General features: G+C 38.3%; 1 protein-coding gene across 1 annotated transcript in view; it reads left to right on the top strand.

Moving 5' to 3' along the window:
- Positions 1 to 23,570, top strand: part of ABCA13 (ATP binding cassette subfamily A member 13) — a 291,776-nt gene that overhangs the window by 50,468 nt on the left and 217,738 nt on the right. Inside the window, exons 11-19 of the mRNA XM_074945249.1 lie at positions 3,715 to 3,842; positions 6,768 to 6,862; positions 7,100 to 7,276; positions 7,684 to 7,889; positions 9,079 to 9,218; positions 10,932 to 11,046; positions 12,969 to 17,744; positions 19,381 to 21,186; positions 21,622 to 21,728. Of these exons, the coding sequence (XP_074801350.1) occupies positions 3,715 to 3,842; positions 6,768 to 6,862; positions 7,100 to 7,276; positions 7,684 to 7,889; positions 9,079 to 9,218; positions 10,932 to 11,046; positions 12,969 to 17,744; positions 19,381 to 21,186; positions 21,622 to 21,728 (7,550 nt within the window). The remainder of the gene's footprint in view (positions 1 to 3,714; positions 3,843 to 6,767; positions 6,863 to 7,099; positions 7,277 to 7,683; positions 7,890 to 9,078; positions 9,219 to 10,931; positions 11,047 to 12,968; positions 17,745 to 19,380; positions 21,187 to 21,621; positions 21,729 to 23,570) is intronic.

Below are 23,570 nucleotides of genomic sequence, written 5' to 3'. Positions count from 1 at the left end.
ATGCAAATGCTGTGGCCCAATTATTAAATGTAAATATGTATAGGCTAATACATGTAAGTCTGAAACAGTAAACTGTTTATTCAAATGAAAAGTTTTATTGGGGATTAGAGAGAGATTGTTTTCTTAAACTCAGAGGTGGCATTGGGTTTTGAGTTCTGTTTTAGTTCTGCAGCAAACCACATTGTATTCCGTTCATCAAACCATTAATCTACTAAATACTTTTTTTCACATCCTTCTGTCCACCAAAATGAATGCCAATATTTACGCAGAAAAAATAAGGGTTTTTTTGCATCAATTTTCACCTGTTTTTGTTGTTGTAATAAACACCATGAAATTCACGGGAAAAATTAAATAACATAAAACCTGAACATGAAGAGCCCTATATGTGAGGAATTGTTGTGCCCAACATCAGTACCACTATTTGAAGTACTTCGTTAGGAAAGGAATTTTATGTGTCTGTCTGTGTATAGATGAAACCAAATTGTTTAATTTTATTCTCTCATGAAATGGCTTCATTACTCAAAATCAGGGGAGGTCAATAAGCAGGCCGCCAGGCACTTTTGAATGGACGGTGAAATCTTTTTATTTACTTATTATTGTTGTTGCAGTGTGAAAAATGTTTCTCTGTAGTCCAGACCCTGACTATACCTTGACCAAGAAATTTGGACCTTGACAAAGAATAATTGGACTTCCCCTGTTCTAGATTAAGAGAAGGAGGGTAATCTGAGAGAGAGAGAATGGTCCAGTAGTTAGTTTACTGGCCTGACCCTTGAGAGACGTGGATTCAAGTCCCCTATTCCATGCCAGGTTTATTATGTGACCTGGGACAATTTCCTTGGTCCCTTAGTGCCTTAGTTCTCTATCTGTAAAATGGGGCTAATAGTACTTCCCTACCTAATGGAGAGGTTGCGAGGTGCTCAATACAAAGGTAATGGGGACCTGTCACCGGGTCCTGTTGCTGCTTCCCAACTCTAGCATGTGTGGTCATGCCACTCTCAGTCAAGGTTTATTTTTATAACCAAGGTTAACCAACAAACAGAACACACTCTCAACTCAATACCTGGCCCCCAGGCTTTAGGGCCACCACTACTAGGGGTCTTTGGCACTCCAGCTTTGCTCCCCTCCTGGAGCCACAGCTGTGGGGTTGCTTCCTTGAGCTCCTTGTTCCAGGGACCCATGAGTTAGCTCCATTCCAGCATGGCTTTGCTCCCCAGGGCACTGTCTGTTCCCAGCTGAAGAGGAGCAGCCCTTTATAGGCTCAGGTGTAGCCCAGCCTCTTTAACTAGCTGGATTAGGCTCACCTACTCCAGTCCAGGGCATCTTGGCTCAGTCTGCACAGACCAGCTATCCTGTGACAAGGCCATTTAAGAACCTTGAGAGAGACTCATTCTTTTTCTTTCTCTCTTGAACAAAAAGGTAAATTCCAAAAGTGCAAAACTTTTTCTTTTCCTCCCTTAATGTTGCTGAGACTTGTGAGTTTGCTAAAACACCACAGACTGCGTCATTCTGTAGCCTGAACGGATCATGAGGCAAAAGAATTCATTCTGACATTCACCATCTAAAGCTGAGATTAGTTTGAATATTCATGTTAGCATTCCAATGAATCTTCAAGCACTGATTTTGTTTTATTTGGGTGTCTTTAGAGGTGTGGTGAGGGTTGTTTTTTGAGTTGTTACTTTTTAATTTTTATCTCAGAGCCATTATATACTCTCAAACTATAAAGAATCTGAAATTGAACCCACCTGCTGAAAAAAGAAAATGCATGAACTCCAAAGAGTGCACCTAAAAACAGATTTTGCAAAACATTTAAGCACTTCCTGAAGACTCATTGGAAATTAATGATACTGAAGCATGTGCTTAAGTGCTTTGCTGAATTGAGGCCTGAATCTTTAAAATTATACCTAGTAACACATGCAAGTACAAATACCAGCAAACACAAACAGTAATCTTATTCAAACAAGTAGTTCCATAGACTCACGTGCGAGATTATTCATGCACATAAGTGTATGCAGGATCAGGCTCTAAATCTCTTGTTATAATTATGCAAGTTTAAGAATAAAAGGAATAATACTTACCCTGAGATTCTTGAGTAGTGCATGCAACACTGCAAATACTTTCTATTTTAATGTACAAATATTATTTTATATTCTTCCAGTCCAATAGAAGTATCCTATTAGCGATCAGTCACTGGGCTAGTTGAAATCCACCTTGGTGCTTTAGGGATGCCTACAATTCTCAAAACAGACCGCATGCGAACAGATGCTTGCAGCTCTGTAAAGAATTGATTGCTCATTCATTTCAAGAATTCCAAATTCATGGCACAAGCTAAAATACAACCCTGCTAAGTTACCTGTGACAAACAGAGGCTTTAGGGACCTGGTTTCCCCCATCTGTAAAATGGGGGCAATACTGCTTCCCACAGGCAAAATTTAAAAAGATACTATACAGGAGTTAATGTGTCTGCAGCCATAGAAAAGTAGGTAACTAAGTAGTGGTATCCAGATTTTATGGATTGGGGAAACTGAGGCTCAGAAGGCTAAATTTTTCTGAGGGGCGCTATAGTGTTTAGATAAAGCACAAGATGAGGAATGAAGAGAGAGATATTGTAGTTCTGCATCTGACATTGTTGGTGTGTGAACATGGCTAACTTAAATCTGCACCACACTTTCCCTTCTTATAAATTGGATATACTGATATTTACCTACTTACAACTAAATTGTTTAAGTGGCATGTAAAACCATTTGATAGAACTGGGGATAGAACTTGGAAGGTACCAGCCATGCATTCTGTCCCATAATCCCCTTTTGGGGAGCTGCCTCTTGAAGATCCCCATGTGCAGAAGTGTTTCATTTAAAATGCCATGAACACCCATGTAGTAAAATATATCTTGTGGAAAATGCCATCCCCTGAATGTTCTAAAAGGGAGGAAGGATGGCTTTGGGATTAAACCTGCTGTAATGGTAACACCTCGACTCTTTAATAAATGTGAAAAGTAATTTAATCCCATATGACACTTCAGTTAATACATTCCAGAATTATATTTGTGTTTTTTGCAACTGCATCACATTGTTGGCTCATATAAAATTTGTGATCCGCTATAATCCCCAGATCTTTTTCATCAATACTTCTGCCTAACCACTGGTTCCCCCATTTTGTTTGTTGTGCATTTGATTTCCTTTCTAAGTGTAGTACTTTACCCTTGTCTTTATTGAATTTCATCTGATTGATCTCAGACCAAGTCTCCAATGTATCAAGCTTTTTTAAATTCTAATCCTATCCTCCACAGTACAGTACTTGCAACCCCTCCCATCTTGGGGTCATCTGAAAATTGTATTAGCTTACTCTCCATCCTGTTATCCAAGTCATTAGTGAAAATATTGAATAGTGCCTGATCCAGGCCAGAGCCCTGCTGGGCTTCACAAGGTAAGTCCTCCAAGGTTGACAGTGAACCACTGACTTTGAGTACCACTGAGTACTGTCTTTCAAATAGTTGTGCACCCACCTTATAGTAATTTCATTTATATGTCATTTCCCTAGATTTTTGTGGGACTGTGTCCAAAGCCTTACTAAAATCAAGATGTACCACATCTGCAAACACAATACATGATATGAAGATAAATACACTACAAAAATAAGGTCATTCTTCAGTACTGCATCCTTCTTGGTGACACATTGAACTTTCCATTCTATTTTTATCATTCTTTTTGCCAACAGAAACCTGTATCTGGAGAAACTGCAGACTGTGATTCAGAGGTTGCCTCAATGGCCTGTTATGAAGAGACTGCTTCTGGTAGATGGAGCTATAAGGAATGTAATAATCCAAAAATTATATTTCACTAAAGGTAAAGCTGCACTGTAGTTACTTTTCACCAGCTCTCAAATGGCTGCCATGGCATTTATCAATAGCATTCTTCATCTAGGAAAGTATTTAGACTGTGTAATACATTCCACGCTAATATATTTCCAGTGTCTCTAGAGTTTTTCAAACTTCATTCCTCTTAATGATAAAGCACAATATATATGTATGTGTGTGTGTGTGTGTGTGTGTTTATATATGTATATGTATACACACACATTTTCATTCTACAAGTTTAGTAAACAAGTAACTGTATAGCTCTATCAGTAATCTGCTTTCATCCTGATGAACACATGCCTATGTAGTAGGATATGTTCTGTTTTTCAAGGATTAAATTCATGAAGAGGTGAATAATTGTAATTTTATAAAATATGTTGTCTCCTACAAAAGTGGATCTGAACAAGATCTCCAGATCTGAACAACCCTGTACTTGACCGCAATTTTGTGTTTTGATCTGGATCCTAGTCCAAGGTCTGTGGCTGGGTCTCTACCTGTGTAGCTGTACCGAAACCCTGGATATGAACACACATGGGGAGTTTAGATCTGGATTCGGCTCTGACCTTTGTGGCTCAGGCCCATCTCTATTGTTTTATAAGTCTTTTCCCTGTCAGTGGGCTATATCTGATAACTGTGTTTCTTACTGCCTATACCGTGCGAACATTTCAGATTTAGAGTATTTCTTTTATGACTGTAAATAGCTATGTCGGATTTTTTTGTATTTTCAGTGATTCTGCATTAGTCAGTTTTAAGTGCTACATTAATTAATCAACTTTCAGTGTCTTTGAAGTGCAGTTCTAGTCTGAAAAATTATTGTAAAATAGGTATAATTATATTGTCTCAATGACTTCCAAATCACATGTGCTCAGTTTACATATAAAAGTGTTTGTTTGCAAAATCAAGGAAGGCTCCCAGAGTCAAGAGTTTCCTTCTTTTGCACTATTATCAGATATAAAGGTTTTACAGGTCACATTATACCCTCAGTGATAATAGTGGCTATTTCTTCAGATTATAGCATCAGTGATATCTCTATTACTGTTACCATTAGTGGGTTTGTAGCTGATGTAATTGAAATTCAGTACACTGCTCTCTTACTGATGCACAAGAAAAAAGTATAATTCAAGTCAATGTCTTAGCTGTGTTGGCTTTGTGCGGGGAAAAGCCGTGAAAATGTATTTTAGCTACTAAAGACAGGCAACGTGACTCTGAGCGCACAACAGGGAGCAGACCTGGTGAGGAAGAAAATGCTTTCTTTACATAATCGCTTTTCAAAGTAGAAGCACAATTCTAAGAAACGAAATTTAGTTCAGAATCAGGCACTTTATATTTCTAACTTCAGTTACACCACTACCAATCGGGATAACTCCACTGAAGTCAGTGGAGTGAAACCACTGTAAAACTGACGTATTGTAAGCAATATCAGGATTAGGCCCATAAACTAATTTAAAACAATTGCTAATTGGCTTTTGCAAGCTGTGAATAAACATTCTTTAGGGCAGGAACAGTCTTTTTTTGTTTTGTATTCTGCACCCAGCACAATAGGGTCCTTGTCCTTATGACTGGGGTTCCTATGCAATAAAAATAATTACATGTGCTGTGGTAATAAAAATAACCTGTAGTAGTAGTCATAGTCCTGACTTACTTGTGCGCCCCAAACCTCCAAGAAATTCAGGGTCATGCCTGTACTTTTTTTTTTTTTCAGATGCATTAATTTGAAATATTTTAGGCCCGATCCTGATGTAATTGGTGAAGCTGCACCGATACTGATAGAGCTATGTTGATTCTACCGTCTGAGGATTTGGAGAATTAACTTCTTTAAGGTGTAGGAAAGGCTGTTGCTTCTTTGAGAAGAACACGTGTAAGGGCACAGCCCTAAGGTAGTGCTTAGGGACTGACTATTTCATGAAAGCTTGGTGGCTAAATGCCCATCAGTAATACAGCTTCCCCTGTACACAGTACTCATAATCACAGAAGTTGTCATACAGTCCAATGCTCCTCTTGCACCGGTATAAATCACCAGGAACTCTATTTAAGTCAGTGGAGCTCTACCAGTGTAACTCGTGTCAGAGAAGAGAACTGCAGGGAATGGAATCTGAATGCAACTGCTTTCTGTAGCCCACTGCACTGTACAATATGGCCATTCGGGTCCCAGTTCTGGGGGGTACTGGGGTGACTTTGTACAGCTCCAGTAGTATAAAGAGGTCTGGAAGCCAGAGCAGCTGGCCCGAGGAAGATGGCTGAATGTTGGAGGACTCTCATGTAGTACAGATCCAGTGTTTCAGCTAGCATAGAGGCTTGGGAGCTTGGGCATTGCACAAGGTCTCCCAGAGCTCCAGGAGAGCATGGCTATCGTGCCACAGAGGTGCTAGGTACGTGTTCCAGCCAAACAGAGGCAGCAGTGCTGGCTGGATTTACGAGTGGAAGCAGAGCTTTGGACTCATTCCCTCCCAACCTGCTTGGTGTGGATGCTAGTCAAGAGTAGTCCTTGCTTTCTGTGAGTGCAAAGAGTGCAGTTGTATATACACCTCCTGCAAAGGAGGATGGAGAAGGCTCCTTGTGCTTTTCCTATCAATACACATAATCGAGCCCTATATAGGGATATTACACTTACATTATGTTGTGTTTCATGCATATTCCAGAAGGTAGGTTTGTCTCTTTTATAGCACATCAAAGAACTGCACATTCTGAGTCACAGGGATAAATATTCCCTCACCTATGGGGGTGGTGGAATCTTCATCCTTAGAGGTTTTTAAGGCTCAGCTTGACAAAGCCCTGGCTGGGATGATTTAGTTGGTGTTGGTCCTGCTTGGAGCAGGGGATTGTACTAGATGACCTCCTGAGGTCCCTTCCAACCCTGATATTCTATGATTCTATGATTTCCTTTTTCTTGAAAAAATGTATAAATGTCTTACAGAAATTGTACATAACCTGGAAAAAATGACACCCTTTATTAAAAGAGATGGGCTCATGCATCTAGACATTGGAGCACTCTTTTTGGAGTTAAAACAGGCAAGTCATTACTTAATTCATAGTCTTTAAACAATGTGCGTAAAATCTACAGGTTAAAAATGGTTTCTTTTTGTTCCTTGCATAGATCATGCTTGCTAAAATAAGTGGTTCACCATTCTGTCTGTTGGCCTTAGTTTACTTTTTATTTTAGATGTTCTAGTCATGGGGTGACATGGCTAGGGTTGAATTAAATCAACCTCCCATTTTCACAGTAATAGTGTATCAATTGCATTTTAGATCTTGATGAGTAACATGTCCTGTACATGCCAGGATCTGTTCACCATGTTTGAGAAGGCTGTTCAGCTTCCACAGGACTTAAAAGTCAGAGAAATTTTAGCGGGATTTGTGTGCCATCAGAACTATCCAAATGAGACTTTCGAGTTAAGCAACCAAATTCAGTCAATAAAGGAGTCTGTAAGTGTTTATAAATATCTTTTTCTTTTTTTTATTTAATTTAAGACCTGAAGTGCATGCTCAGTTTACTTCATTTTGTACTTTCAGAATGGCCTGGAGCAGTAAAGTACCTTCAATAAACTATTTATAATAAATTTGTGGTAATACTCATACAATCCCTGCATGTATCTTGTGTACCTATGACAATATTGGATGAGCCACCTTGCCAGGATATCCCAGAAGGAGAACAGATTGAGGACCCTGATTCTCATCTCTCAATCTTGCCTACACCTATATAATTTGGGAATAGTTCTACTGAAGTCAATGAAGTTACATTAGTATACGAGACAGGGCCCAAGTCTCAAAAAAGCATCTTCCCCTTCAATAGCTTACTGGTTTACAAACTATTGCTTTCTTTATTTTCAAAGGTCCTACTTTTGCAGAAAGTACTTCGTGGAGAACAGAGCCTGCCAGATTCAATGATGGAAGAATATTTGGGATGGCAAGAAATAGAACAGCAGCTCACTGAAAATAGTGCTGCTTTCTGTAAAATTAATCAGTTGCTGAGCACAAAGACACCATCTGGGGAGGATGTCTATTTCCGCTCTTGTCAGGAGCAGCTACTCCTCTCATTGTAATGACTCGTACATGTTTTTATATATAAAGGGCCTGATTGTATTCTCTCTCACACGCATCTAAATTGGGGAGAAACTCCACTGACATCAGTGGAGTTACACCGATGTGGAATTAGTGTAAATGAGATCAGAATCCAGCCCTGTATCAAGAAAACTTGCTTAAATATGAAGTGATTTTATATTTTCTCTCAAAGGTTAAATCTAGGCATAACATTGTTAAAATAAAGTTGCATGTATACTACATGGTTACTGTCAGGTACTTTCTGAGAGTATAGCCCTACAGATACTTAAGAATGTAACATCCCATCCATTGCATGAAGATACTCCTGTGCATAAGTATTTGCATCATCAAGCTGTGCTATAGAGGAGGTTGGTTTATTTTTTAAGTCTCCATTAGGCACAAACCTAATTCCATTGAAGTCGCTGCCAGAAAGCCCATTGATTTAGATGGCAGCAGGAACAAGCCCATTGCTTGTACTAGCCTTCAGATATTCGATAATTTATTACTGTCTCATTTTTGTTTTCCATTTGTTAGAAAATTGATTTTTTGCCCCCTATGTGTTTCTAAATGAATTAGAAATTGACTGGGGTGTTTTGTTTGCTTCTCTCATTTGATCACCAGCCTCACAGATAATTACAGCATAACCCTGGCAATAGAGCGTGACAAACAGAGGGCCCATGTGTCACCTCAGTTGGCTCTACAAAGCGCTGTTTTTATGCAGGACACACACGAATGTTGGCTATTGTTTTGACTGATTTCTCTTTTTTTAATGACAAAGTGGTGGATGATTAATATAAAGTAGGTATTTATAATCAGGAAGATGCACTTCCCTCCCAGACTGGAACATGTCATGTTTTGAGATAAACTAGTTGTTAGTATTTCTTTAATTATTTGTACTTTTTCCATCTGATCAACAACTTGTGTGGCACTAAAGACAACCGCCCAGTTCTGCTCACATGGACATCAATGGGAATTTTGCCCTTGATGCCAGTGGGAGCAGAAGCTGGCCATGAGCCCTGCTTGCCTTACTCCTGTGATAGTTGCTCTGAAGTCAGTAGGACAGCTAGTACAAGTAAAACACAGCAGGATTTAGCTCTAACCAAACAGCAGAACCGTGTGTGCTCAACCCAGTAATTTTACTTCAGAAAATCAACATTCTGATCATGATATATCCTTGATCATTTCAGGGTTATTCATACACTTGAAGAAATATGGTTTGCTTTTGAGGAAGACCCATACTGGAAGGACTTAACAACATTTGTTAGGAGAACATGTGAGATAGCTCAATATGTGAACAAGGAAGAAGGTTTCACCAGAGGTTATTCAAGTAAGGAAACAACTAGTTATTGCCACAACAAATTCTTTGCTTCTAAAGGTTCTGTATGCTTCTCACGGTACAGTACTCAAAAAAGAAACAGGCAGGTTCATTATGGGTACATTTCTATTTTCAAGAAAGCTTTCACTCTTATGATTTAAGCAGTAGTTAAACTGCTAGCTGAGGAAAAATCCAGAACATACAAGGGTCTGATTCTGAACTCTCTTACTCCAGAGTAGATCGGGGGTGATTTAAAGTTGTGTGGGAATCTTTCAACAAAACATTCTTTTGTCATAATATGTTGATTCGTCGAAACTTTCAGGAAGGTTTCTCAATACCTGAATGGAATTTCTGGTCAGAGGGAGACTGAGATCTCAGAATAGCCAGTAGCCCAACCACTCACCTGGGATGGGTGAGACCCAGGTTCCAAGTTCCTTTTCTGAAGCAGGTAGGACTTGAACTTGGGTCTCCTTCCCACATCCAAGGTAAATGCCTTGATCACTTGGCTCTTGGCAGTTCTGGGGTGGGAGTGCCTCCTTTGTTTTTCATAATTTTGTTCCAGTAGGTCTTGGTTTTGTCTTGGTGTGGAGCAGAAAAGCATTCTGAAATTTTTGAAAATGTTTTTTGGACAGGAAATCTATTTCTGAGTCTGACCTGTACTGTGAATGCTTTAGTTACTATTTTTTAGTAAGAGCGGTTAGATCCGCAGCATTTCTAGTGTTGGATTTTGAAAGTGCTCAGGATAGCCCCACGCACCTCCAATACATGGCCCACTCTAATATCAGGCATCTGCTTCCTTCAATTTCTATCCCCGCCACTGTTCCTTCACCTAAATTCACCATCCATGTTTGCACACATTTTGAAAGACTCGGTTTGCTCAGCCCATTGACACATTTTCCAAATAGTTCTTAATCAGTGTCTCTCAATTGAACTGCAAAGCTCTAACAAAAACAGAGTTAATTAGAAATAAGCACTGAATACCCTGCTGCTAAGCAGGCTGTTGAGAGAATTTGACCCCCTCCAAAAGTACTACATTATTGGATTTTTTTTTTTTAAATCCTACTTATGATATGACCTGGCATGATGTGAAAGTATCCCACAAAGCAAGATGATTGATTACATGGAATTCAGAGTTGTGGAAGCTGTGATGGCTCTACAGGATAACCAGGGCGTGCTTGTGAATTTCATAAGGTTTTTTTTTTTTTTTTTTTTTTTTAAGTGCTAGGAAATGAAAAGTTACTGCTGTGCTGAATTCCTTTCCCCTGGCTGGTGGGAAACATTCAGGACATATTTCTATAATAAAAATCAATCTTCATTTTACAGTAGCTTTGCACTTGGTATTTAATTCAAAATATATCTTCATGTCTTTCTGTGATGAGTTGGCTATCACTGGTGTGTTTTATGCAGGTCTGATATTTATTGACTCTCTATCATGGTCCTTTAAACCATTCAATGCTGCTTGGTATCAAAATGCCCTTATTAAAAGTGTCGTATCTTTTCTTCTTTGAAGAATATAATTTCTGGATTTCTGTAGGAGTATCACAGAATGTAGCTGTAATTCTCGTCTCTTCTGATCCAACTGCTGAACTCAGTGAGAATCTTTGCAATGACTTCAGGGGGATTTGGATAGGGCCCCTATTGAACAGAGTTCACTTTGCTTCTCTCCGCTACAAGACAGTGCATGATGCATCTCCTTTTAAATTATAAAATGTATTTTCTCTGCAGATGATACTGAAGCATCTCTCTGTTCTGGAAAACAGCTCAATCTGAAGGCCATCACTGAAAGTTACTTAGCATTTCTGCAAAACTTATCAAATTCCCCATTCATTTCATGGTCCAGGTAAGTTAAACTAATTCAATGTCAATGCTTTCCTCCACTGTTTTCCAGAACAGCATGGTGGGTTTTTTCCCCCTGTAGTTTAGATATTTTGTAATGTTAAATTAGATTATTTTTTTCTCATTTTAAGGAGATGGTTAGCATTTCTACATGTTACCAATAAGAAATACTATCCTATGTAGGATCACAGAAGGTTATATCTTTGTGGCCCTATTCAAAAGCTTTAATAAAACAGCCCTCTGCAGCCTTCATATTACCACATGTTAACTAGTGTAACAGGCTCTTGGAAGACTAATTGTACTATTATATTGGAGTCTCTTCCCCCCCCCCACTAAGTTGGTTGCCTTATTGACAGGGCTGTCATGTCTACTTGAACGATACAGTAGAATCCATTTAATCAACACTGTTACATAGCATTTCCATCAGGGAGCAGATTCAGGGCAGCCAGTGCATTTCTGTGATTCTAAATACATTAATGGCATACTTAATTGTGAAAAGTAAATTTTAAATGACATACCTGGTGGTGTCTGTAAACCTAGTCACAGTAATTGAGGGCTGTAGGTAAGCATTAGCTACATTATATTCCACCCTCTGTGAACCTAGTTTCACATTATGCAGTTTTCTTGCTCTGTATGGCTGCTAAATATTGACTTATTTCTTAACCTGTGAAACAGAAAGAATGAGCATAAGTGCAATAGAAGATGAGCACTCAGTAGTATGTACATTCTAGAATTTAAGGCTGCTTCCACAACTGAACCACATTGCTCATCCCATGGCCTGTGTTGTACCCTTGGTGGTTAAGGAGGACTCCCTAATGATTTGAATGAGGAGTTTGCTTAAAAGTGATGATACATGGTCTGTTTTGTTATATGCATAGTAATAGGGCTGAATTCTGCTCCTACTGAAGACAGTAAGAGAGTTTTGCTGTTCAATTCATTGGGAGCATGATCAGCCACACAGGCTCACATTATCAGCCACACAGGAACAAATGCACTTGTCTAGCGGGATAAAAATGTCAGTAAAGCAAGGTGAGAAATGAGCATTGTGACAGTAAGATAGGTACGTAGAACCTGGTGTCTGGTGTGGTGTAGCTACTCTGTTGGTATGGAAACCATATAATTTCTATTGGCTCTGTTCATGGAATTTATAAGTTTCTTGAGTTGGAGCTCCATGTCTTGAGATCCTCTGATCCCAACATTCCTTGATTGTTGAGTCCAAAGCTTAGCTCTTTTTAACCAACCTTGTAAGAAGAACTGGTCTTTTTTTTTTTTGTCAACACTTATGTTCATTGAAAAATGGCTTTGACAAAATGGTTGTTTTTCAAGATTTTGTTGAAAAACCGAAAACCAAACATTTATTTGCTTTCAGCTGTTGGGGGGAGGAAAAGATTTTTGGCTTTTTGGTTTTTGGCAAAAACCTTGAAAACTTTCACTTTCTTCAAAAAGTGTGGAAAATAAAACACATTTTTCTATCTGTTGTACTTGTAAGTTCCTTGATATCAAGCTAATCAGTCTGTAGAGCTTCAAGGCATTGCTAGCTTCATCAGCAGAATATACAAGTTCCTTGAACTGCAGATGTTTGACTATGCCAACTTTGCCAGTCGAAGTAGATGTTCTTAACAGAGCCACCTAACCTCAACTGTATTCAGAGGACTTACGTGTTGTGACTTTCTAAGCACTGTTTTTTTCATGCTTTTTAAAATAGGTTGTGATTGTCAGTTAAAGTATTACAATTCTGGTGTTTTTTAATTGTTTCACTATTGAGCAAAATGTGCTTTGTACATATGAAATACACTTTACAAATACAATTTTAAGATGTAAATATAGCTATGTTCTAATGTATGATAAACCATTACATTTAACTGGTTTGGGATGTAACTTTCCTATAGGTGATTAATTTGAAAAATATCTCAATTAATGTTACAGGATCTTGACATCTGTCAAAGAGCTTTTGAAGAGGGAAAAGAACATAAAGGTTCTTGAGGAGCAGGAGTTGGTCTTCATTCTACAACTTTCAGAATTCATACAAAAAATGTTGATGCCTGGTTCTTCAGCCTCCTCAAGCCTCCAAGACTTCCAGTCCATAACAGAAATAGCCTTGACTAATGCAATTATGTGGCTTAACAGTTCTGCCAATATGAAGGCAGATGCTACAGATGTTCATATATTTTCTGAACTCGATAATGAACTACTAGAGAATTATCAACTTCTTACAATGCTCTGGCAGAGTGAGCAGCTGGAAGTATTTTGGCAAGTAGTAAAAAAGGTCTTGGATCAACATGACCATAGGATGTTTAGAAGTCCAATGGAAGCAATAGAGATGCTGCAGATGTTCTTATCTAAAATTAGAATATCTTTGCTTCAGGAAAATCAAAAAGTCCTTAATGAAAGTTTGCAATTCTTCCAGAAAATCCTTACAGAGTGGCCTGAATTCACTTTTCTAGACATAGATTATGTAAATGACTTCAGTGAAAAATTCATAAGGAATCTCTATGAGGTTGGAGTGTTGACTCAAGAACATTTCACTGCTGCTCTCAGCACCATTCATGCTATGAGAAATGTCTCTTCTATTCTAGTCTCAAATACAACTTCTGTATTGAAAGTACAAGACATAGGGAAAATTGTGTCTGATTTCTACCAAAACATCCCAGAGGTAGGGGACAGTAATGCAGCCTCACTTATTCAAATGCTTTTCTTTGTCCACCAGAACATTGATCAGTTAAGTACCCAGAGCAATAATTCTGTGCTAACATTCTTCCAGAAGATCTCAGAAGACATTTCATCTCCTCTAATTCAACATGATTTCCAAAACATGAGTGAGGTTTTTGACTTTCTGTCTGAAGCTATACATCTCCTCCAGGGTCTCACCCAGAAACCTCTCTGTGAAAAGTTAGCAACAGTTTACAACTACATAGAGCTCCAGGCCCAGTCTCTAGCACAGAAAGGGAAACAAGAGATAGAAGTGGTATACAGTACTCTGGGCAACCTTAAAACTATATTTAGAGACGCAGAGCTTCATACAACTGCCTTTCAGTATTTGAAACAACTTTTTGACATCTCAGCAGAAAGCTTGTTAAATAATGAATGTGCTGATTGGTATACACCTAGCATTCTTTCTGTGAGGCAAATAAGAGATGTTCACAACTCACTTGTACTCCCATTGGTCAGAGTTCTGTCAAATACATCAAACTTCAAAAGTGAGGTAAATGTGCCTTTTGCCATGCATTGCACCACTACCTGGCTTCAGATGTGGACAGAGATTTTGGAAGAAATGTCTGAAATACTAGGGTTGGATTTATATTTTTTCAGTTATCTTCAGAATGGGCTGAACCACCTTTCTGAAGACCTTGAAAATATAACCCATGCTGAACTGTGCAATACAACATTTACAATCAGTGCTGAAACTACATCAGCAATACATCTACTGAAAATAACAACAGAAGCTTATAACTTAAATGAATGGAAAGACTTTGAGACTCTAAGTGGTCTCATAAGTAAACTTAGCAACATAATTAATGTTATCAGCTCAATTAAAAGAGAGAATTTAGAGGAAGCTTTTCAAACAATGGAAAATGTGACTGTCAAATTGCAGAAATCTCTATTGAAGGTTAACGTTAGCAGGGAGTTTTTGGATTCCTGGTTTGATGTTTTCTTTCCATTGAGTTCTAAAGTGGAATATAGAGATACACATGTAGATTTCAATGGGTATTCACTTTCAGATATTCTAACACTTTCTGCGGAAGAATTTGGAACTGTTCTCACTGACCTAAGAGAGACTGCTGGATTCCTTAAAAATATATCCCAAGATCAATATCTATTGTCTTGTGTGATCATTTTCCAGAACGTTACCAAGTTAGTTTTGGAAGATATTTTGAAAGAGAAAAATGTTTCACAGATAAGTGTTCTGTCTCATCTTAATCCTCTTCTAACCTCGGATAACATAGTGAATGTAGTAGAGGGCTGTAATAGATGGATACATATTATCAGTAGCCTCAGTGAGAAATACATCACTTACTCCCACCTTGAGAATGCAAAACGTGTTTTATTTTCGTTGACGTTTCTGGGAAGCATTAATGAGACTGATACTAGCTTAAAGAATACCCTGGACATTGTTAACATGACTTTTAACCTCATAGAACCTCCATGCTTACTCAATGGTTCTGTTGTACATTGTGCAGATGTTTGTTTCAGCATTCTAGCAAACATTTTAAAAGTTCTTCCTACATTTTCTGCAAAAGATGATGGACAGACCCATGACTTTATCTTTACTCTCTTGAATGTGTCAAGGGGCCAAATTCAGTCAATTGTCAAAGACTTAATGAGATTCTCACCATATACATCTGACTCAGAACAGATGTATTTCACTAAATTAATCACTGGAGCCATCAAGAAATCAAGAGAAGTCCTTAATTTGACTCAGAGTCTCCAGCCTTCTTCAGTAGCACTTTTGAGAGGAATTCATTTTTTTCTCAAGAATATAACTTCTGAACCCCTACAAAATAGCTCATCTCCTCTGGACACTGTAAATCTTCTAAATGCATTTGAAGCTCTTCCACAAGACAAAAATATGAGCTTCCTAAAGAAGTCCTTTCAACATCTGATTAGTTACTTTATGTCAAACTTGCCTCACAATATGCAAAGTTTGCAAAACGTAACTCTGAATACGTGGATGAAAGCAGCAGACCTCAATGTGGAACTAGTAAGGAAGGCACTAAACATCTTAAAGTCTTATAACCTTACCAATTTTCTGATACGATCAGGTGATAAAGGGTTTCCAAAGCATATGACAACTTTGGTGAAAAACACTGAGAATGAAGATCTAGAATTCTTAATAGATCAACTCAAAGAAATCCGAAAAAGCCTGCATCATTTCTTTAAAAAGATCAAAACTGTGTACATTGAGAATTCTGTTCTGGACAAGTTGACAGGCTGGTTAGATTCCTTTGAGAACAATTCATGTTCTTGGAACTTGACCAACTTATGGCAAATGACTCAATTATTTAAAGAGACTGATCTTGATGATATATTACAGGTGCTTTACCTTCTTCCTGATGCTATTAGTCTTATACAGCGTTTGGATCACAAAAACATCACTGATACCCTAATAGAAGTGTACACTTTCACATCAACTCAGGAAGCAAACATGTCAATATGTACCAAGGAAGATTTATCCAATAAAATAGATCGCCTTCTAGAGTTACTGGAGGTAGTAGCTGATATGCCTCAGGAATCTGCAAAGGCTTTGAGTTGTCTGACTGCAGTTACCTGCTGGAACCTCACCACGGAGACACCTCAGAATGACCCAGCTTTAAGGACTTGTAACTTAAATGCACACAGAAATCTTTCATCTATTTACAACACAATTGCTGATGTACTTGAGCAGTTCAAGCTGACAACTCCAGGGGGACATGCCCTATGTTCTAATGAAGATTATCGGAGGGAGATCACTTACAAAGCGACTTGCTTCTTTCATCAGCTCAAAGAGTGGAACTCCATTCTTCTGAAGCTTTCTGAGATCCACAACATAAATAGTTTGGCTCTGAAACAGCTACTGGGATTTTGGAATAAGCTATCAGTATATGTTATGGCTTTTGGAAATAGTAGTACCATTGCAGTCTATTGCTCTTCCACACCGAAGAGACAAGCTGCTTTACAGCTCATAGAAGCACTAAACAACATGACATCAACAGAGATGGCTATGGCCAAAGCTATTTTTGAACAGTTAGCAGATCTGTATCATGCCCTAAACTTGGATAGAAGCACAGGAATGTGTATTACAAAGACTCTTCTTACTCATTTAAAAAGCATGGCCAATGAAATATCTGGAGCGCTGAATAATGAAGATGTCCTGTCTTATCTTCTTTCTGCAGCCCAGCCTCTTCTCACACTGTCTCCTGTTGGAAACCAAACCTACATGGTGCTTACAGCATTATCAGCTTTGAGTAGAAATAATAGTTTGATTGGTAACTTTGAGGCCCTTTGGCTTGATAAAGAGAGAGGCATACAAGATTTATTAGTCAATTTTAGTGTTCCGAACTTACTTTCTGTGATAGACAAAGAAGTTCAATTACTAAGTGCAGCAGCCAGAAAAACTTGTTCATTGGCACTTGCTAGTTTATTGAAACAGTTTAATTCATCATCTCTAGAAACTCTACTAAGAAGCTTTGAGGACTTTCAAGAAGTTGCGAGAGACTGGCTACACGAGTACACTAATAAAAATTTCTCTAGAATAATAAATGCATTAGTTGTCCTTATGGCCAATGAAAAGTCCTCTGATGACATAGTTCTGATTATCAAAGGTATCACTGAATTTTTGGAGCTCTTCAGAAATGGCTCTAAAGAAGATCACATTGATATTTCATTTGTTACTGATCTTCTTAGTGGGGAAAAGCTGAATAATGTTCATGTTGCTCACACGATTTTACAGAACAGTCTGCTTAACATGATCTCTGACCTCACTACTGAAGAAGAGGTACTGAACTTAAATGATACAGACCTTCAGATAATGGACTTCATTGATTTGTTTTTTGATGATGCACAATATGAAAATTATGGAAAACAGATCGCCTCATTCCAAAACAGGACAATGGAGATGATAAAAGAATTTTTACAGATAATCCTTCCATCTTCTGGAGGACATTATAACAACAAAATGTTTGTCTTATTAAAAAACTTACATAAGGATATAATTGCAGAAATGAGGTGAGTGTGTTTGTCTATTAACCTTGTGTCCAAATACATTTAGAGACAGGGCTACTGTATATTAGTGACAATTTGGTTATACATTTTATTGTACTTCTACTTTAGAACTGAACCTGTGAGTAAACCCACATCTGGGACCAAAACTATATTTAATGGATCAGGGCTATTATTTTATTTATCTAAATTTCTGTAACAGTTTTGGATTTTAGGATACACAATTTGGAAAGAATGATAGTGCAAAACATTTCAAGGCACTGTTTTGTATCTTGTAAAAATGGTATTGCTCTGAAAAAAGGGACTGATTTTTAAATGGTATGGGATTGCTGCACCAAATAATATGGAAATACTTGAAACTAACCTACGTTGCCTTCGAGGTGACCAAACATAGAACATGCCTCTTAAATTCTATACTTGAAATGGTTTCAGCTTAAAATTCAAATTGAGTATAAAAGTAATTCATTAAAAAATTAACTGTTCCTATACCAGTGCAAGGAGTCTTGAGTTATGAACTTTCATGGAATTTTATGCAGAATAATTGAATCACTGAAGTTTTGAGGAATTATTTTTGTACAAATTAAAATAATCCCAAAGCTGCTATCAATGCACTATTAAAACTGGAAAATCGAGCACACACATGATAAAAGTGGAGGCAACACTTAAATCCATTTCACATCCTCTGTATTTCAGTATGTACACTGTAACATCTAAAACTGAGTAATATAGTAAAGTATGAATTTACCAAAACAAAAAAGAACAGAAAATTCCATATGTTCAATATAGCCAAATTAATGTCAAAAAGTTAAACTTTGAATTTCTTGTGTTTGATTTCACAACCAAACAACTAAAAAATACGTGCTTGTGGATTTTTCCCAACTTTAAATGTTTGTATCTTAAAAGTTATTGCACCAGTTTTTCCTCAAGTTTTGAATTGCTTTTTTCTTCAGTGAATAATAATCCAAATTTAAAGTTTCTGGCATCAATAATTCAAGTTGTGATTAAAAATTTAATTTGAAAATGTGGAAAGCGTCCCCCCCCCCGCCCCCCCGTCCCCTGCTTGCATAACACAGAAAGTTAAAAGGATTCTGCTCTAACATCATAATAGAAGTAAAATACAATAGCCTAAATAACAACTCCTCCAGTTTTATGTCATTGTAACTCTGTTGACTTCAGTTTGTTGGGGTAATCTGGCTGTTAACTGAAATGAAGTTACACTCGTGTCAAACTGGAATAAATCAGTTATGAATGAGGTCACAATATCTAATCAATATCACAAAGTGGCTAGACAATTTTGGGTAATACTTTTATTAATAGTACTTCACCGATTTCTTTCCCCACCCCCTAGCCACCATTTTCTTCTCTTTATTATCCCCAAAGCCTCTATATTTCCTGTACTAATTTATAAAATACTGAGTATAGGGTTTTTGCATTGTTGAGATGCCTGTTATGGCATCATCCAAAAGGCCTGATCGGGCAACCAGAATGTCCCTTTGGATGACCAGAGTCCACAGCCAAACATTAATCATATTATAGCTTACTGGTAATCTTTCTATTTGGTAGTAATACTCCATATTTTCCTAAACTAGTCTTACAGTAATGATAATTTGCATCATCCCAATCAGCAATATTTCTGTTGCAGGATATTCCCCAAAGATGCTATTGGAACTCCACTAAACTTGGATCAGTCTGTTAATCTAAAGGAAGAAGTTGATGGGTTGAAAGAAAATATGTATGACCTAATCAAGGATGCAGCCATATCTGAAAATGGGACATTTCATTTTGAGAGTGCAAAAGGACTTAAGTTTATGAGGGATTTGTTTAATGTTCTGTTTAAAGATTTTTCTGTAAAAAATGGCAGCAGAAGTAACTATGACCTGTTTACTTTTGTGAATCATGTGTTATTTAATACAAGTAATCCTGGTGACTTTGCCCAGCTGATTAGAGATCTTTCTAAAACTCTTCAGTTTATGCGGCAAACTTCTGCAGAAATGGGAAACCTCATGAATTTTTTTAACAACCATTTCGAGGATTTCCTAGTTAGCTATCCTACTTTTCGAGAAATGGTACTTGCTAATTTAACAGAACTGTTGGCCTCTGTGGATAAGGTGTTTCCTTTGAAAAATAGGCAGATAATAGAAACTACAGAGACATTACTTGATCTCATCTCGTGGAGCGGTGGAGCTAACTATACTCACAACCCCTTTCCAGAGCTTGCTGTTGATTTGGGCTCGTTGTGGGAAAGCAATGAATTTGTAAAGCTAGCAAAAATAGTAGAAGCCATTGTTAAGTTTTTGACATTGTCCAAGAAAGCTTCAGAAAAGGTAGCGAGCTGTTTGGAACTATCTATCAACTCAAATGCTACGGAAAACTTAGACTACATTGAGATGGTCTATTCAGACCTCCAAAGAGCTGTTCATGATGCAATAGAAGAGTTAACTGAAACTGAGACTGCAGAGCTTCTGCTTTCAAACCACCATCAAGTGGCAGATTTGGGGAAAGCATTTCTTGATTTGACGTACTTGTCTATTCGAGATAAGCTTTCCAGATCATATGGCTCTGGAACTGCAAACATATCAACCAGATTGGTCGCAAATCTGAGCAAACTCAGTGGTTTAAATGATATTGCAGGTGAAATTGCTGAGTTTTTAGCAAATGGGCAGAATTATTCTGCAGAATTGGAAAGACTTGTTGCAATTGTTACCAGAGCAAGCATAAACTCATCTGATGATACTGCCAGTCTAATAGAAGATCTTCTTGATTTTTTTGTACCAATTAATGATATTATTAGTAAAATACATTTAACTTCTAGACTAAATTTTACTCATGATCCAATAAATGAAGAACAATGGGAGGGAATTCAGGAGATGATTACTTATTTGGGCAAAGGAAACATTACAGCAATAAAAGCTTCTATCAGAGCTGTAGCTGATCTCTTTCTGGGAGCTTTCTGGAAAAATCACTTAAGTGAACGTGACTTAAATCTGCTGCTGACTTATGCAGACAACCAAGATGACTTTCTTAAAGTTTTAGAAGTCACTATGGAATCATTCAAGTTAATGAAGAATGTTTCTGAAGGAAGCTTCAACCTGTGGTCACTTTTTGCCAGCCTTATGAACCAAAATATAACTTACCAGCAGAAGGAACCGTACATCTGGGAAACAATTACTGAGGACTCATTAAATAGAACTAATCCTTGGATAGAGTTGCTGCTTTTAAGTGCTGATCAGCAAGTGAATTCCACAAGAGCCTTACTCCAAACAGTTATGGCGTTCTTTGCTAATGGAACTTCTGGTGTAGCTGACATGGCCCAGTTGGAAAACAGCATACTAAGGATGATGCATGACTTTGACTTGATTTTCAAACCTTTATCATCATATGAAAAGTATGCCAGACAGTTGGTTAACTTGGCTGAGTATTGGCGACAAGGCCCACTAAAAGAACAAAGGTAAATATTGGAAGGTTGGCTTATTTTTAAAATCATTGTCCAGGTCTGATTTTTGTTCAGAGGTGCTGAACACTGCTGGCAGTCAAATCAAAGTGAGGTGCTCAGCATCTCTGAAAATCAGACCGATTTATATTGAGATTGAGTTGTTTTAGAAATGAGAAGAAGGAAAGGGGCCAGGGGAAACAATCTATAGCCAACACAAGAAAAGTAGTTAGCATTTAAAGACTTAACATTCCTACTAACGTCTGAAGACAGTGTGCCACCACCCCTTGGCCTGATTCTGATCTAGTTCGCATTGTTGTAAATCAGGAGTGATGTGTAACTGCAATGAGAATCAGGCCCGCTGATCTTTGTAATAGTGTGTGCAGGCCTTATTGAAGCCATTCTCTGATTCTGTCATCATAAAAGTGATGGTATCCTATTATTTTTCCTTAGAGTCTCTGAGATGTGCCAGGGTTTCCAGAAGCATTTAAGCCCTGCTAATGCCCAACTGCTACAGAAGGTGCAGATTATGGCTTTGAGTGTATTTACAATCCTTTCAGGTTGGTTGCTGTAATAATAAGTATTAGCAAGATGGGTTCATTATTCATGTTGTTGCTGTGTTGCTAAGACTGTGCTCAGGGCATTCATGTGTAATAGCGATAAATTCACTTGGATGGTCTCAAGCCTCAGAATGAAGTTGAGAGGCACCTGAAAACAATTTGACTCAGAAGGCCTAGTATAACAAAATGCCACACAAATGGATGCCTTAAGTTAGATTCCTAAATCCATATTTAGGCTCCCTGGATTGGGGTGGGGGTGGATTTTCAGAAGTGGTCAGTGTTGGCCTAACTCTGCTCCAACCACCTAATGGAGTACAACTCACAATGAGATCAGAGTTAAGCCAACATTGAGTGGTTTTGAAAATTCCACCCATAAATAAGTTCTGGTTTTCAGATGTACTGAGCACCCAGAAGAGCCCACTGACCTCTGAAAATCAGGTCACTTATTTAGCGCTTACATAGGGGTTTAGGAATCTAACATTTAGACACGTGTCTGTCTGTCTTGATCTTTGTAGTATTTGGTTACTTTAAGTCTTCTGAATCAAGTGAAACCACACAGAACTCTATGTAAGATACACAAAAGGTAATCAGACGTGCTCATTTTCTGCAGAGTTGCCTAGCTCAACTAGTCACCTAAATTTGTCCTGCTGGTTTTGAATGAATCTGAATTTAAAAAGACTGCTCTGAAAAGTGACTAGATAGAATTGGCCCCACCATTTCTCTCCTATGTATATTCAGTGTAAGGTCTGCAGATTTAATGACAGGAATGAATTTTTATTAGTCTGTCTTTTTTCCTGTTAACTGGTAGACCAATCCAGCTCTGTGAGGCAGCTGGATTTTGTTCTGTTAACCATAGGGCAGTTGTAGGGCCAAAGTCTCTCCTCACTGTCACATGTACAAACCTACTGAAGGCAGCAGAATGGAGCTGTTTGCTCTAGGTATGATGGCGTACCATTTGTGTAAAGATTGCTCCTCCAGGGGATCGGGTAGGAATGATGGAAGACCCCTTTCATGACTGATCCCTAGGATTATCTCTCTGCTGCAAAGCATCCAACATACTGGCCCTTCCCTCCACTTGCAATTGTGTTGTGGGAGTTACTGCTGCCCTGGGGATACACCAGGTCTCACCATAGGGAAACAGGATGATGAGAGTCCCAGAGAGCTGCTCAGAGTGAAAAATATCATTACTTATTTGTATGATCATAACATCTAGGAGCCCCAATCATGGATCAGAACCCCACTGTGCTAGGTGCTGTACAAACAGAGAACAAAAAGATGGTCTCTGCACCAAAGAACTTATAGTCTAAATGTGAGATAAGAGACACCAGGTGGATACAGACAGATGTGGGGAGTATAAATGAACAGTGAGACAGTATTGGTCAGCATGATGGGCAGTGGTCTTATCACACCACTGGCCTAACCTTTCTCAAGTTTTTTGTAAGCATCACAGCAAAGGAGAGTTTTGAGGAGGGATTTGAAGGAGGATAATAAGATAGCAAATAGCAGAGGTTTACAGGGAGCTTCTCCCAAGCACAAGGGGCATCATGGGAGGAAGCACAAAGATGCTTTCTTGAAAATATTATAGCTGGGCAGTGGAGGTTGGCATAATCAGAGGCAAAAATTTACAGCTTGATGGCAAAATAGAAATTATAGGGTGGGGATTGACGGTGTGTGGCCTTGAAAGTGAAGACAAGTATCTTATGTTAGATGAGACAGAGATGGAGGAGTCATTGGAGGGCGTAAGTAAACTTAAAACTCCTGACTGTCTCTGTGTCTTGCTTTCATGAAACCGTCACTAAGTCCTTCAGCTCTGGTTCTGCACCAGACCTGATTGCCCTTGGG

The sequence above is a fragment of the Natator depressus genome, chromosome 2 (genome assembly GCF_965152275.1).
Source record: "Natator depressus isolate rNatDep1 chromosome 2, rNatDep2.hap1, whole genome shotgun sequence".
NCBI classification, from domain to species: Eukaryota; Metazoa; Chordata; order Testudines; family Cheloniidae; genus Natator; species Natator depressus.
The sequence above is the reverse complement of the archived record's forward strand: the minus strand, read 5'-3'. Positions and strand labels throughout refer to the sequence as shown.